Genomic DNA, 15,191 nt, shown 5'->3' with positions numbered 1-15,191 from the left:
CACTGTGTGACACAGAGTGTTGGACTGGATGGGCCATTGGCCTGATCTAACATGGCTTCTCTTATGTTCTTATGTTCTTATCTATCATCTATCTGTCTGTCTGTCTGTCTCTCTCTCTCTGTCTGCCTATATCTATCTATCTCTCTGTCTATCTATCTATCTGTCTGTCTGTCTGTCTGAGTGTCTGTCTATCTATCTATGTCTGTATCTATCTCTATCTATCTATCTGTCTGTCTGTCATCTTTTTATCATGTTTATCATCTATCTATCTATCTATCTATCTATCTATCTATCTATCTATCTATCTATCTATCTATCTATCTATCTTTATCTATCTATCTGCCTGTCTGCCTATCTATCTGTATCCGTCTATCTGTCTGTCTGTCTGTCTGCTACCTCTTCCAAGTCCTGTGTGGGTGTGAGTGAGTGTATGTGTGTGTGTGTGCAATGGGGGGGGTGCTAAGGACAGAGCAGCTGAAAAACTTGCTCCTATAGCAACACAGATGTTCCCAAAGTAAAGAAGACGGCCTGCGGAGACCTCTAGCAGTTTTCTTTTTGTAATTGTAATTTCTGGGAAAGGAATGCCTTCTTTTTGACCCAGGTTTATTAGCAATAGAATAGTTAACAGGCATTCCCACATTCTGATCTGTTACTGTTTGATGGTTTCCCACGCTCATGCAACCCAGAATTCTGAATTTGTTAATTTCATGATTCTGCTGTTGGTTTTTAACTTTGTACCACTTGGCATTCTCAGGGAAAGGCCTCGGCCTCTCTGCCCTGTTGTTGACCCTCCAGAGGAACTGGCTGGCCTTTGTGTGAGACAGGAGGCTGGATTAGAGGGACTCTCACTGGTCTGACCCAGGAGGGCTCTCCTGAAATTCTTCTCAGGGGAAGGCCTCAGCCTCTCTGCCCTGTTGTTGGCCCTCCAGAGGAACTGGTGGACTACTGTGTGAGACAGGTCTAGATGGACCCTTACTGATCTGATCCCGCAGGGCTCTTCTGACGCTCTTCTCAGGGGAAGGCCTCAGCCTCTCTGCCCTGTTGTTGGCCCTCCTGGTTGGCCACATTATGAAACAGGATGCTGGACTAGATGGACCCTCACTGGTCTGATCCAGCAGGGTTCTTCTGATGTTCTTCTCTGGCGGAGGTCTCGGCCTCTCTGCCCTGTTGTTGGCCCTTCAATACAACTGGCTGGCCCCTGTGTGAAATAGGATGGACTTGTCTGATCCAACAGGCTCTTCTGATGTTCTTATGAAGGCCTCGGCTTCTCTGTCTTGTAGTTGGCCTTCCAGAGGAAGTGGTTGGCTCCTATGTGAGATAGGAGGCTGGACTAGATAGACCCTACCTGGTCTGATCCAGCAGGGCTCTTCTGATGTTCTTTTCAGGGGAAGGCCTCGGCTTCTCTGCCCTGTTGTGGCCCCTCCAGAGGAACAGGTTGGCCGCTGTGTGAGACAGGAGGCTGGACTAGATAGACCCTTACTGGTGGGATCCAGCAGGGCTCTTCTGATGCTCTTCTCAGGGGAAGGCCTCGGCCTCTCTGCCCTGTTGTTGGCCCTCCAGAGGAACTGGTTGGCCACTGTGTGAGACAGAAGGCTGGACTAGATAGACCCTTACTGGTGGGATCCAGCAAGGCTCTTCTGATGTTCTTCTCAGGGGAAGGCCTCAGCCTCTCTGCCCTGTTGTGGCCCCTCCAGAGGAACTGGTTGGCCGCTGTGTGAGATAGGAGGCTGGACTAGATAGACCCTTACTGGTGGGATCCAGCAGGGCTCTTCTGATGTTCTTCTCAGGGGATGGCCTCGGCCTCTCTGCCCTGTTGTGGCCCCTCCAGAGGAACTGGTTGGCCGCTGTGTGAGATAGGAGGCTGGACTAGATAGACCCTTACTGGTGGGATCCAGCAGGGCTCTTCTGATGTTCTTCTCAGGGGATGGCCTCGGCCTCTCTGCCCTGTTGTTGGTCCTCCAGAGGAACTGGTTGGCCACTGTGTGAGACAGGAGGCTGGACTAGATAGACCCTTACTGAAGAGCCAGTTTGGTGTAGTGGTTAAGTGTGGTGTAGTGGTTAAGTGGTTAAGGACTCTTATATGGGAGAACCGGGTTTGATTCCCCACTCCTCCACTTGCACCTACTAGCATGGCCTTGAGTCAGCCATAGCTCTGGCAGAGGTTGTCCTTGAAAGGGCAGTTGCTGTGAGAGCCCTCTCCAGCCCCACCCACCTCACAGGGTGTCTGTTGTGGGGGAGGAAGGTAAAGGAGATTGTGAGCCGCTCTGAGACTCTTTGGAGTGGAGGGCGGGATATAAATCCAATATCTTCTTCTTCTTCTTACTGGTGGGATCCAGCAGGGCTCTTCTGATGTTCTTCTGTTCTTTTCAGCCCAGATGGAGCTCAGAGTGAAAGCGGAGCCAGATGCAGAAGCAGGGAGCAGACCTGACAGAAACAAGATGGAGAACAGGGAATTCTGGGAAAAAGCCATGCAGACAATCCCTGGGATGGAGGTCCTGTGCTCAGATGGCCAGACCTTCAGGCAGTGTTCCTTCCATGAGGCTGAGGGGCTCCAAGACATCTGCAGCCGACTCCACAGTCTGTGCCAGCAGTGGCTGAAGCCAGAGAGGCATACAAAGGAGCAGATCTTGGACCTGGTGATCCTAGAGCGTTTCTTGGCTGTCCTGCCGTTGGAGGTGCAGAGCTGGGTCAGGGAATGCGAGCCGGAAACCAGCTCTCAGGCGGTCGCCCTGGCTGAAGTCTTCTTCTTGAGCCAGGCAGAGGAGGAGAAGTGGAAAGGGCAGGTGAGAGGGTTTCATCCTGGGATCTACAGAGGGCACAGAAGCCTCAGCTTGCCCTGCCTCTCTTCTGGGAAATTGGCTTCTTTTGTGGACTGGTTGGCCACTGTGTGAGATAGGAGGCTGAACTAGATGGACCCTCCCTGGTCTGATCCAGCAGGGCTCTTCTGGTGTTCTTCTCAGGGGAAGGCCTCAGCCTTTCTGCCCTGTTGTTGGCCCTCCAGAGGAACTGGCTGGCCACTGTGTGAGACAGGAGGCTGGAGTAGATGGACCCTCCCTGGTCTGATCCAGCAGGGCTCTTCTGATGTTTTTCTCAGGGGAAGGCCTCGGCCTCTCTGCCCTGTTGTGGCCCCTCCAGAGAGCCAGTTTGGTGTAGTGGTTAAGTGTGTGGACTCTTATCTGGGAAAACCAGCTTTGATTCCCCACTCGTCCACTTGCATCTGCTGGCATGGCCTTGGGTCAGCCAGAGCTCTGACAGAGGTTGTCCTTGAAAGGGCAGCTGCTGTGAGAGCCCTCTCAGCCCCACCCACCTCACAGGGTGTCTGTTGTGGGGGAGGAAGAGAAAGGGGATTGTAGGCCGCTCTGAGCCTCTGTCCTTGAAAGGGCAGCTTCTGTGAGAGCCCACTCCAGCCTTACCCACCTCACAGGGTGTCTGTTGTGGGGGAGGAAGGTAAAGGAGATTGTAGGCCGCTCTGAGCCTCTGTCCTTGAGAGGGCAGCTTCTGTGAGAGTCCTCTCAGCCCCAGCCACCTCACAGGGTGTCTGTTGCAGGAGAGGGAGATAAAGGAGATTGTGAGCCGCTCTGAGCCTCTGTCCTTGAAAGGGCAGCTTCTGTGAGAGTCCTCTCAGCCCCACCCTCCTCACAGGGTGTCTGTTGCGGGAGAGGGAGATAAAGGAGATTGTGAGCCGCTCTGAGACTCTTGAGTGGAGGGCGGAATATAAATCCAATGTCTTCTTCTTCTTCTTCTTCTTCTTCCCTCGTACTGTTCCTTTCAAAAACGTCATCTTCTCTGCTCTTCCAGGGATCTTCTGAAGGGGCAGCTGTTCTGCCCAAGGACGAGGTGCTGTCAGGCCCTCAACAGAGACGAGAGTGGTTTGCTCAGGGAAGTGACGGAGGAACTACCTCACCAGGTAAGGGTTATCAGGGGCAGGTTTTCATTTGGCCCCCTCCTCCTGAATACACCTGAAATCTGTAGATGCCTTTATATGAACCTATGAAGCTGCCTTATACTGAATCAGACCCTGGGTCCATCGAAGTCAGTATTGTCTACTCAGACTGGCAGCGGCTCTCCAGGGTCTCCAGCTGAGGTTCTTCACGCCTACTTGCCTGGACCCTTTTTAGTTGGAGATGCCGGGGATTGAACCTGGGACCTTCTGCTTCCCAAGCAGATGCTCTACCACTGAGCCACAGCCCCAGCCCCATTCATGGCTCTCCAGGGTCTCCAGCTGAGGTCTTTCACACCTATTTGCCTGGACCCTTTTTAGTTGGAGATGCCGGGGATTGAACCTGGGACCTTCTGCTTCCCAAGCAGATGCTCTACCACTATGCCACAGCCCCAGCCCCATTCATGGCTCTCCAGGGTCTCCAGCTGAGGTTCTTCACGCCTACTTGCCTGGACCCTTTTTAGTTGGAGATGCCGGGGATTGAACCTGGGACCTTCTGCTTCCCAAGCAGATGCTCTACCACTGAGCCACAGCCCCAGCCCCATTCATGGCTCTCCAGGGTCTCCAGCTGAGGTCTTTCACACCTATTTGCCTGGACCCTTTTTAGTTGGAGATGCCGGGGATTGAACCTGGGACCTTCTGCTTACCAAGCAGATGCTCTACCACTGAGCCACCATCCCTCCCCAAGGAGGGAGACAGGAGACATCTCCAGATTCTTCTTTAGAAACCCGATTTCAGCTGACCAAGACTTTATTGACTTGTTTTAGAGCATTTTAGAGTCACTTTTCAGTAAATTTCAGGAAGGCAGCTTTGCTGGTCCGCTGTAGAAAAGCAGGATTCGAATCTGGTGTTGGGCGGAGAGCCAGTTTGGTGTAGTGCAGGGGTAGGGAATGTTGGCTCTCCAGATGTTTTTTTTGCCTACAACTCCCATCAGCCCCAGCCATTGGCCATGCTGGCTGGGGCTGATGGGAGTTGTAGGCAAAAAAAAAAAAATCTAGAGAGCCAACGTTCCCTACCCCTGTGGTTAAGTGTGCGGACTTTTATCTGGGAGAACCGGGTTTGATTCTCCACTCCTCCACTTGTACCTGATGGAATGGCCTTGGGTCAGCCATAGCTCTGGCACAGGTTGTCCTTGAAAGAGCAGCTGCTGTAAGAGCCCTCTCAGCCCCACCCACCTCACAGGGTGTCTGTTGTGCGGGGAGAAGATATAGGAGACTGTGAGCTGCTCTGAGTCTCTGATTCAGAGAGAAGGGCAGGGTATAAATCTGCCCCCACTTCACAGGGTGTCTGTTGTGAGGAAAGAAGATATAGGAGATTGTAAGCTGCTCTGATTCAGAGAGAAGGACGGGGTATAAATCTGCCCCCACTTCACAGGGTGTCTGTTGTGGGGGGAGAAGATATAGGAGATTGTGTGCTGCTCTGAGTCTCTGATTCTGAGAGAAGGGCGGGGTATAAATCTGCCCCCACCTCACAGGGTGTCTGTTGTGGGGGAGAAGATATAGGAGATTGTGAGCTGCTCTGAGTCTCTGATTCTTAGAGAAGGGCGGGGTATAAATCTGCTGTCTTCTTCTCTCAGCCCCACCCACCTCACAGGGTGTCTGTTGTGGGGGGAGAAGATATAGGAAATTGTGAGCTGCTCTGAGTCTGAGAGAAGGGCGGGGTATAAATCTGCCCCCACCTCACAGGGTGTCTGTTGTGGGGGGAAAAGATATAGGAGATTGTAAGCTGCTCTGAGTCTCTGATTCAGAGAGAAGGGTGGGGTATAAATCTGCCCCCACCTCACAGGGTGTCTGTTGTGGGGGGAGAAGATATAGGATATTGTAAGCTGCTCTGAGTCTCTGATTCTGAGAGAAGGGCGGGGTATAAATCTGCCCCCACCTCACAGGGTGTCTGTTGTGGGGGGAGAAGATATAGGATATTGTAAGCTGCTCTGAGTCTCTGATTCTGAGAGAAGGGCGGGGTATAAATCTGCCCCCACCTCACAGGGTGTCTGTTGTGGGGGGAAAAGATATAGGAGATTGTAAGCTGCTCTGAGTCTCTGATTCTGAGAGAAGGGCGGGGTATAAATCTGCCCCCACCTCACAGGGTGTCTGTTGTGGGGGGAGAAGATATAGGATATTGTAAGCTGCTCTGAGTCTCTGATTCAGAGAGAAGGGTGGGATATAAATCTGCAGTCTTCTTCTTAGAGACCAGCAAGATTTCTTGAGTATGAACGTTGGAGAGTCAAAGCAGGTATCTAACAAAGGGAGATTTGGCTCTTAACAGCTTTTGCCCCAGAAAGTTTGATGTTCTTTAAGGTGCAATGAGACAAAGATATTACTTTTTTCAGCCATGTTCTTAAGGCCTGGTACAATAAAAGCAGGAAACATGAGAATCAGTCATACTGGTTAAATAATGCCAACATGCCTGATCAGCAAAACCATCATTAGTTCTTCTTTGGTCACCGGACATAATTCACACTGGTGTGCCAAAAAAAAGAATTTTGTCAGGGACTTCTTAAAGAAGAAGAAGAAGAGATTGGATTTATACCCTGCCTTTCGCTAACCAAAGGAGTCTCAGTTGTTGTTGTTCAAGCCCGGTTCTCCCCGATAAGAGAGCTCTGGCTGACCCAAGGCCATTCCAGCAGGTGCAAGTGGAGGAGTGGGGAATCAAACCCGGTTCTCCCAGATAAGAGAGCTATGGCTGACCCAAGGCCATTCCAGCAGGTGCAAGTGGAGGAGTGGGGAATCAAGCCCGGTTCTCCCAGATAAGAGAGCTATGGCTGACCCAAGGCCATTCCAGCAGGTGCAAGTGGAGGAGTGAGGAATCAAACCCGGTTCTCCCCGATAAGAGAGCTCTGGCTGACCCAAGGCCATTCCAGCAGGTGCAAGTGGAGGAGTGGGGAATCAAACCCGGTTCTCCCAGATAAGAGAGCTATGGCTGACCCAAGGCCATTCCAGCAGGTGCAAGTGGAGGAGTGGGGAATCAAGCCCGGTTCTCCCAGATAAGAGAGCTATGGCTGACCCAAGGCCATTCCAGCAGGTGCAAGTGGAGGAGTGAGGAATCAAACCCGGTTCTCCCAGATAAGAGAGCTATGGCTGACCCAAGGCCATGCCAGCAGGTGCAAGTGGAGGAGTGAGGAATCAAACCCGGTTCTCCCAGATGAGAGAGCTATGGCTGACCCAAGGCCATTCCAGCAGGTGCAAGTGGAGGAGTGAGGAATCAAACCCGGTTCTCCCAGATAAGAGAGCTCTGGCTGACCCAAGGCCATTCCAGCAGGTGCAAGTGGAGGAGTGGGGAATCAAACCCGGTTCTCCCAGATAAGAGAGCTATGGCTGACCCAAGGCCATTCCAGCAGGTGCAAGTGGAGGAGTGAGGAATCAAACCCGGTTCTCCCAGATAAGAGAGCTATGGCTGACCCAAGGCCATGCCAGCAGGTGCAAGCGGAGGACTGGGGAATCAAACCCGGTTCTCCCAGATAAGAGAGCTATGGCTGACCCAAGGCCATTCCAGCAGGTGCAAGTGGAGGAGTGAGGAATCAAACCCGGTTCTCCCAGATAAGAGAGCTCTGGCTGACCCAAGGCCATGCCAGTAGGTGCAAGTGGAGGAGTGAGGAATCAAACCCGGTTCTCACAGATAAGAGAGCTCTGGCTGACCCAAGGCCATTCCAGCAGCTGCAAGGGGAGGAGTGGGGAATCAAACCCGGTTCTCCCAGATAAGAGAGCTATTGCTGACCCAAGGCCATTCCAGCAGGTGCAAGTGGAGGAGTGGGGGAATCAAACCCGGTTCTCCCAGATAAGAGAGCTTTGGCTGACCCAAGGCCATTCCAGCAGGTGCAAGTGGAGGAGTGAGGAATCAAACCCGGTTCTTCCAGATTAGAGTCCACATACTTAACCACTGCACAATGGCCAAAGGCTTCTGAACAATGCCAAACGTTTCTGAAGGGACTATTTGATGCCTCCTGCCATCTTTGTCTCCCTTGCAGATGGTGAAGCGATGCCAGTAGTGGGCATGAAGTCATCCACGCTTCTAAGCGCGGAGGAAGCGGTTGGCATCCAGCTGGATCTGGTATGGGACGGGCTGAGGGGGGGTGGTTGGGTGAGGGACAGATAGGGTGGCTAACAATCTAAAACCTATAGGATAGAACCACATTGTGAAATCATCAGTGCAAACTCCCCTCGCTCCCAAACTCACTTTATTAAAAAGCAGACTTACGATTGATACAAAATGAAGCAGAAGAAACACATCGGTTAGTAAGGAGGGATCATCGATGGAACGTCCAATGGGGAAAAGTCTTCATGCGCTGGTAGAAGATGGGAATGGATGGGGACAGGTGAATCTTCTCAGGTGCACGTCCAAATTCTGCAAAGACCCCTGGCCAATAACGTCTCCTCCTTCCTTCAAAGTCCAGTAACCTTTAAGGACGTGGCCATCTCTTTCTCCGAGGAGGCGTGAGCCCTGCTAGATCTGGACCATTGGGCTGTCTACCACGAAGTCATGTCGGAGAGTCTCCTGAATGTGGCTTCTTTAAGTAAACGCCCTCCAGTAACACCTTAAAGACTAACAAAATATGCGGCTGGGACGGAGCTTTTTTGTGAGTCTCTGAAGAAGCGAGCAGGGACTCACGAAATTCCATATCCTGTCGTATGTTTTGTTAGTCTTTTGGACTCACGATAAAATCACATCGTGGAATCGTTAGAATCGACCCCCTCTCTCTCCCAAGCACACCTCATTAAAACGATTAAAAACAGACTTACAATGGATGCCAAACGTAAAAACAGTTTGGAGGAAAGAGCGATTGCTGAGGAAATGCCATACAGCAGGGGCGGCCAACGGTAGCTCTCCAGATGTTTTTTTTTTTGCCTACAACTCCCATCAGCCCCAGCCATTGGCCATGCTGGCTGGGGCTGACGGGAGTTGTAGGCAAAAAAAAAACATCTGGAGAGCTACCGTTGGCCACCCCTGCCGTACAGGAACAAAAAATCTTCCAGATGATGGCAATGGAAGGGGGCAGCTGAAGCTTCTCGTGTGTGTGCCCAAATTCTGCAAAGATCCCTGGTCAATAACGTCTCCTTCCTTCCTTCAGAGTCTGGTGGGCTTTGAGGACGTGGCCATCTCTTTCTCCGAGGAGGAGTGGGCTCTGCTAGATCTGGACCAACAGGCTGTCTACCGCGAAGTCATGTCGGAGAGTCTCCTGAATGTGGCTTCTTTGAGTAAGCGCCCTCCAGGGCTTTCTTACCCCGGGCAGAAACTGCCCTGCTTGGTCAGCCTCCCCTCCCCAGATCCGCTTCTGATGACCCGGGGTCTCTTCCTAGGCAGGGGAAACCCTCCCCCCTCCAACCTCGGATGCTTCCGGATGCTGCGCCCTCTCCGTGACGGGTCGTGTCTGGGGATTCTCCACGTGCCGTCTTCCTTTCCCGGATTGCCTTCACGCTTTCGAGTCAAGCTGCGCACAGAGAGCCAGACGGACTCTTTGAGGCCCGGGCAGCCCCCCGATGCCCACCAGAGGCCCCAAGACTTTGCAGGTAGTTGGAAAAGGCAGTGGAGGGGGGCGGGGTCTGGGATCAACTTCAGAACTGACAGAGAGAAGCTTCTGGTATTTCTCCATCTCCTGGTGTATGTTTGGGCCTTGACTTTCGATATCTCAGCTGAACATGAATCAACAGGTGTGATGCGGTGGCTAAAAAGGCAAATGCAATTTTGGGCTGTATCAACAGAAGTATAGTGTCCAGATCACGTGATGTGATGGTATCGCTTTACTCTAAGAGAAGCCATGTTGGATCAGGCCAATGGCCCATCCAGTCCAACACTCTGTGTCACACAGTGGCAAAAAATTTTATATATACACACACACTGTGGCTAATAGCCACTGATGGACCTCTGCTCCATATTTTTATCTAAACCCCTCTTGAAGGTGGCTATGCTTGTGGCCGCCACCACCTCCTGTGGCAGTGAATTCCACATGTTAATCACCCTTTGGGTGAAGAAGTACTTCCTTTTATCCGTTTTAACCTGTCTGCTCAGCAATTTCATTGAATGCCCATGAGTTCTTGTATTGTGAGAAAGGGAGAAAAGTACTTCTTTCTCTACTTTCTCCATCCCATGCATTATCTTGTAAACCTCTATCATGTCACCCCGCAGTCGACGTTTCTCCAAGCTAAAGAGTCTCTGCTCTGGTAAGACCTCACCGGGAGTCTTTTGTTCAGTTTTGGGCACCACATTTTAAGAAGGATATAGGCAAGCTGGAACAGGTCCAAAGGAGGGCGAAGAAGATGGTGAGGCGTCTGGACACCAAGTCCTATGAGGAAAGGTTGAAGGAGTTGGGGATGTTTAGCCTAGAGAGGAGGTGGCTGAGAGGTGATATGATCACCATCAAGTACTTGAAGGGCTGCCCTATAGAGGATGGTGCGGAATTGTTTTCTGTGGCCCTGGAAGATAGGACCAGAACCAGTGGGTTGAAATTAAATCAAAAGAGTTTCCGGCTCAACATTAGGAAGGACTTCCTGACCGTTAGAGCGGTTCCTCAGTAGAACAGGCTTCCTCGGGAGGTGGTGGGCTCTCCTTCCTTGGAGGTTTTTAAACAGAGGCTAGATGGCCATCTGACAGCAATGAAGATCCTGTGAATTTAGGGGGAGGTGTTTGTGAGTTTCCTGCATTGTGCAGGGGGTTGGACTAATGACCCTAGAGGTCCCTTCCAACTCTAGGATTCTATAATACTTAATAGGGCTTTTTTTGGAGCAGGGACTCCTTTGCATATTAGGGCACACACCCGTGATGTAGCCAATCCTCCTGGAGCTCACAGTAGGCCCTGTACGAAGAGCCCTGTAAGCTGTTGGAGGATTGGCTACATCAGAGGTGTGTGGCCTAATATGCAGAGAAGTTCTTGTTACAAAAAAAGCCCTGATTACTGTGGAATTCACTGCTGTAGGAAGTGGTGGTGGCTACAATCATATAGGGGATTATTAGGGTTTGTAGAATCTTTCTGGCTCAAGTGCCGTGTTCTACTGGAGATAGTTTTTCTTCCAAACGTTTCGTTCTCGGCTACGGAGAACATCCTCAGGGGATTGGATGAACGTATGGGGCAGAGGTCCATCAGTGGCTATTAGCCACACCGTATTGTTGGAACTCTCTGTCTAGGGCAGTGATGGGGCAATCCAGCACTCTGTCACGCAGTGGCCAAATCTCAGGAGCCATCAGGGGGTCCACTAGTGGGGTCAGGACACTAGAAGGCCTCCTACTGTTGCCCCCCAAGCACCAAGAAGACAACGCATCACTGCCCCAGAAAGAGTGTTCCATTTTTACCTTGTGACTGACAGCCACTGGAGGACCTCCATTCCAGATGTTTCTCCAATCCCCTCTCGGAGCTGTCTGTGCGTCTAGCTGCCACCTCTTCCTGCAGCAGCGAATTCCACATCTTAAGGACTCTTTGGGTGAAGAAGGACTTCTTTTTCATCTGTTCTAAAATTATTGCTCTTCAGTTTCATGGAATGCCCATGAGTTCTCGTACCACGAGAAAGGAAGGAAAATGCTGCTTTCTCTGCCTTCTCTATCCGATGCATAATTTTGTAGACCTCTGTCATGTCACTCACCCCTCAATTGTCTTTGCTTTTCAGTTATTCATAGCGGCGGCAGCCTGGTCTCAGTCTCTGATTTGCAGTTCTGATTTTCAACCAAGCTTGGTATAGCCAGTTTGGTGTGGTGGTTAAGTGTGCGGATTCTTATCTGGGAGAAGCGGGTTTGATTCCCCACTCCTCCACTTGCAGCTGCTGGGATGGCCTCGGGTCAGCCAGAGCTCTCTTATCTGGGAGAACCAGATTTGATTCCCCACTCCTCCACTTGCAGCTGCTGGCATGGCCTTGGGCCAGCCATAGCCCTCTTATCTGGGGGAACCAGGTTTGATTCCCCACTCCTCCACTTGCAGCTGCTGGAATGGCCTTGGGTCAGCCATAGCTCTCTTATCTGGGAGAACCGGGTTTCATTCCCCACTCCTCCACTTGCACCTGCTGGAATGGCCTTGGGTCAGTCATAGCTCTCTTATCTGGGAGAACCGGGTTTGATTCCCCACTCCTCCACTTGCACCTTCTGAGATGGCCTTGGGTCAGCCATAACTCTCGCAGAGCTGTCCTTGAAAAGGCAGCTTCTGTCAGAGCTCTCTCAGCCCCACCCACCTCACAGGGTGTGTCTGTCATGGGGGAGGAAGGAAAAGGAGATTGTAGGCCGCTCTGACCCTCTGTCCTTGAAAGGGCAACTGCTGTGAGAGCCCTCTCAGCCCCACCCACCTCACAGGGTGTCTGTTGTGGGGGGGGGAGGGAAAGGAGATTGTATGCTGCTCTGAGACTCTGTCCTTGAAAGGGCAGCTTCTGTCAGAGCTCTCTCAGCCCCACCCACCTCACAGGGTGTATCTGTCGTGGGAGAGGAAAATAAAGGAGATTGTGAACCGCTCTGAGACTCTGAGATTGGGAGTGGAGGGTGGGATATAATTCCAATATCTTCTCTAAACTGCAATTGTGTCTTTGTTCCAGTTCCTGCCTGCCGAAAGAGCATAAAAGCAGAAGAGCCCCCTGAAGGGTCTCTGGGAAGAAGTAGAACTACAGATCTGGAGGGGCAGAGAAAGCAAACAGAAGGAAGACCATACTTCAATACTAAGTGGAGTGGCAGGCAGAATGAAAATCTGACTTCCCCGCAAAGCGACCCATGCTGGTACTCAGAATCTGCAGAATGCGTCACTCAGAGACCGACCTTTTTAGAGCATCGGGGCGTTCACGCAGAGGAGGAAGAGGAGTATGGGGAAAGCTTGAGGCTTAGTGAGTATCTCACGGAGCTCCAGGGAAGTCACGAAGAACAGAAGCGGTACAAATGCAGAGCGTGCGGAGAGAGTTTCTTGAATCGGTCGGTCCTCGCCGTACACCGCCGAAGCCATGCTCGGAGGAACCCGTACAAGTGTTCCGTGTGCGGAAAGGGCTTCAGCCAGAGAGGAAACCTGATGGCCCACCTACGAATCCACACAGGAGAGAAACCCTTCCAATGCCCGGAGTGCGGGAAGCGCTTCCGTCAGCGCGGAACCCTAGCTTCCCATCGCAGAATCCACACGGGGGAGAAACCTTACAAGTGCTCAGAGTGCGGAAAGCGCTTCGGCGACAGCTCCACCCTGACGGCCCACCAAAGAACCCACACGGGGGAGAAGCCGTTCGAATGCCCACAGTGCGGGAAGAAGTTCGGCCACAAAGGGAACCTGAATTGCCATCAGAGAATCCACACGGGCGACAAGCCGTTCGCGTGCTTGCAGTGCGGGAAGAGTTTCAGTCAGAGAGTTAACTTTCTGAGCCATTACATAAGAATCCACGCCGCAGGGAAACTCTTTGAATGCTTCTAGGGTGGAAACGGCTCCGTTGTTCTTCAAGCCTTACTTTCCACCAAAGAATATACCGGGGGGGGGGGCACATGCACAAATGCGGAGTATGTAGGAAGAGCTTCGGTCACGAAGAGGAAGACACTGTGAAACCTGCAAAGACTCCTTCTGGAAGGAGGTTTTGAGACGGTTAACAGAGTTTTTCTCAGCTCCTTTTATGACCGCCGGAGAATCTGATTTAAGGACCAAAGAACGCAGATGAGCACACAAACTGTATGTTTCACTAGACAGCTTGCAAGATGGTGCTTACTTAGAACAAAACTCAACTTGCGGTGCTGGGACTGAATCTCACATTTCCCAAGCGACGAATCCAAGCACGTAGTTGCCTGGGGGGGGGGGGGGAATCTTCGCGCCTGACCTGTTTTTGGCTGTTTCCGACCTATAATGTTCCTTTGTCCGGTGCTGTTTTTGTCAGGGTGTCAATCTGCCATTGCGCAAAGACGACTTCCGCACTTGCCCGAAGATTTGAGGAGCTCCCAGGGCCCCCTTTTAAGGGCTCAGTTTCCTTTGGGGCGTGAGATTCTGGGAGGCTTCTCATATTTTTGCAGTGGAACAGAGTTTGAGCAGTGGTGCCTTTATGACCAACACGTTTAATTCTGGGTATAAGCTTTTGCGTGCATGCACACGGCAGCTTATACCCAGAATTAAACTCCTTGGTCTTAAAGGTGCCACCGGGCTCAAACTTCATCGCTTTAGGCCAACACAGCTTCTCACCCAAATATATTTTCACAGGGTCGGCTTTCTTACAAAGAGACCCACAGCACTGCCAGGGAAAAGCCAGTAAAGAGCGCTAATTAAAATGAGGAAGATCTCCCCCCACCACACACACACACACAAACATTGTGTGACACACACACACTCTTCTCTGTTGCCGGCAGTGCTGCATCGCCCCAAAACCCTGTGCAGCCCCGGACACACCTGTAGCCACCACCTGTAGCCATCCAGTAGCCAGCAAGTAGAATAATGGTTGTTTAATGGCTGAAGAGGGTGGGTTTATGAATAGTGGGAGAAACGGGTATTTGCCTATCAGGCTCAGAGGGGATAAAATTACTCGTAATATCAGAGGGCAACCAGAGAAGTTGGGGGTTCTGCATTTGGGGACCTCCTTGTTCTGTCCAGCTGGTAAAAATAAATGGTACTTCTGAGGAGGAGACTAAAAGTTAGCATTTCTTTAGAATTGCTAGGTTAAAGAGCCAGGATTTAACTTCGCTCGAAGGTCAGCGAAAGAAACGCAAGCTGAGCACATGCCGGCAAGACGTTCTGCTTATCAAAACTGTTTCTGTTCCTTTAACTTCAGAGGCAGCGAGTGAAGGTCAAACCGTGTGAGGTCCCCGCTGGGTTTAGTTCATTACCACGAAACATAAAATCTGCCATTGTTAAATGGAACGTTATTTGACGTTGACGGAAGAGAAAGTTGCATTTTAGATATTTGGTATGTAGGGTAGAGCACTGTTGAAGACTGTGAAGTTGAAATGCATTTGGTCTCGAGTCTGGTTTCACGTGTTGTGATTATTTAGGGATATTTTCTGCATATTCATTAAAAGACGTTTGGTTTGGTTCTTACAAGTTTTTTGGGGGGGGGTTCGTATTTCTGTAATTATGTGTGTGTGTGTGTGTGTGTGTGTGGCTGAAAAGAATCATAGTAGAGTTGGAAGGGACCTCCAGGGTCTAAAAACCTCCAAGGAAGGAGAGCCCACCACCTCCCGAGGAAGCCTGTTCCACTGAGGAATCGCTCTAACAGTCAGGAATCATAGAGTTGGAAGGGACCTCCAGGGTCATCTAGTCCAACCCCCGGCACAACGCAGGAAACTCACAAACACCTCCCCCTAAATTCACTAGATCTTCATTGCTGTCAGATGGCCA

General features: G+C 51.2%; 1 protein-coding gene across 1 annotated transcript; it reads left to right on the top strand.

Moving 5' to 3' along the window:
- The first annotated feature begins 2,371 nt into the window (after positions 1 to 2,371).
- LOC132572119 (zinc finger protein 722-like) lies at positions 2,372 to 14,880 on the top strand. Its single transcript, XM_060238923.1, has 6 exons — positions 2,372 to 2,783; positions 3,799 to 3,907; positions 7,905 to 7,987; positions 9,006 to 9,132; positions 9,235 to 9,444; positions 12,442 to 14,880. The coding sequence occupies exons 1-6, from the start codon at positions 2,376 to 2,378 to the stop codon at positions 13,290 to 13,292; spliced, it is 1,788 nt and encodes a 595-aa protein (XP_060094906.1). The 5' UTR covers positions 2,372 to 2,375; the 3' UTR covers positions 13,293 to 14,880.
- Positions 14,881 to 15,191: the final 311 nt, after the last annotated feature.

This window comes from Heteronotia binoei, chromosome 5 (genome assembly GCF_032191835.1).
Source record: "Heteronotia binoei isolate CCM8104 ecotype False Entrance Well chromosome 5, APGP_CSIRO_Hbin_v1, whole genome shotgun sequence".
NCBI lineage: Eukaryota > Metazoa > Chordata > Lepidosauria > Squamata > Gekkonidae > Heteronotia > Heteronotia binoei.
Note: the sequence above shows the minus strand (reverse complement) of the source record. Positions and strands in the feature narration are given on the sequence as shown.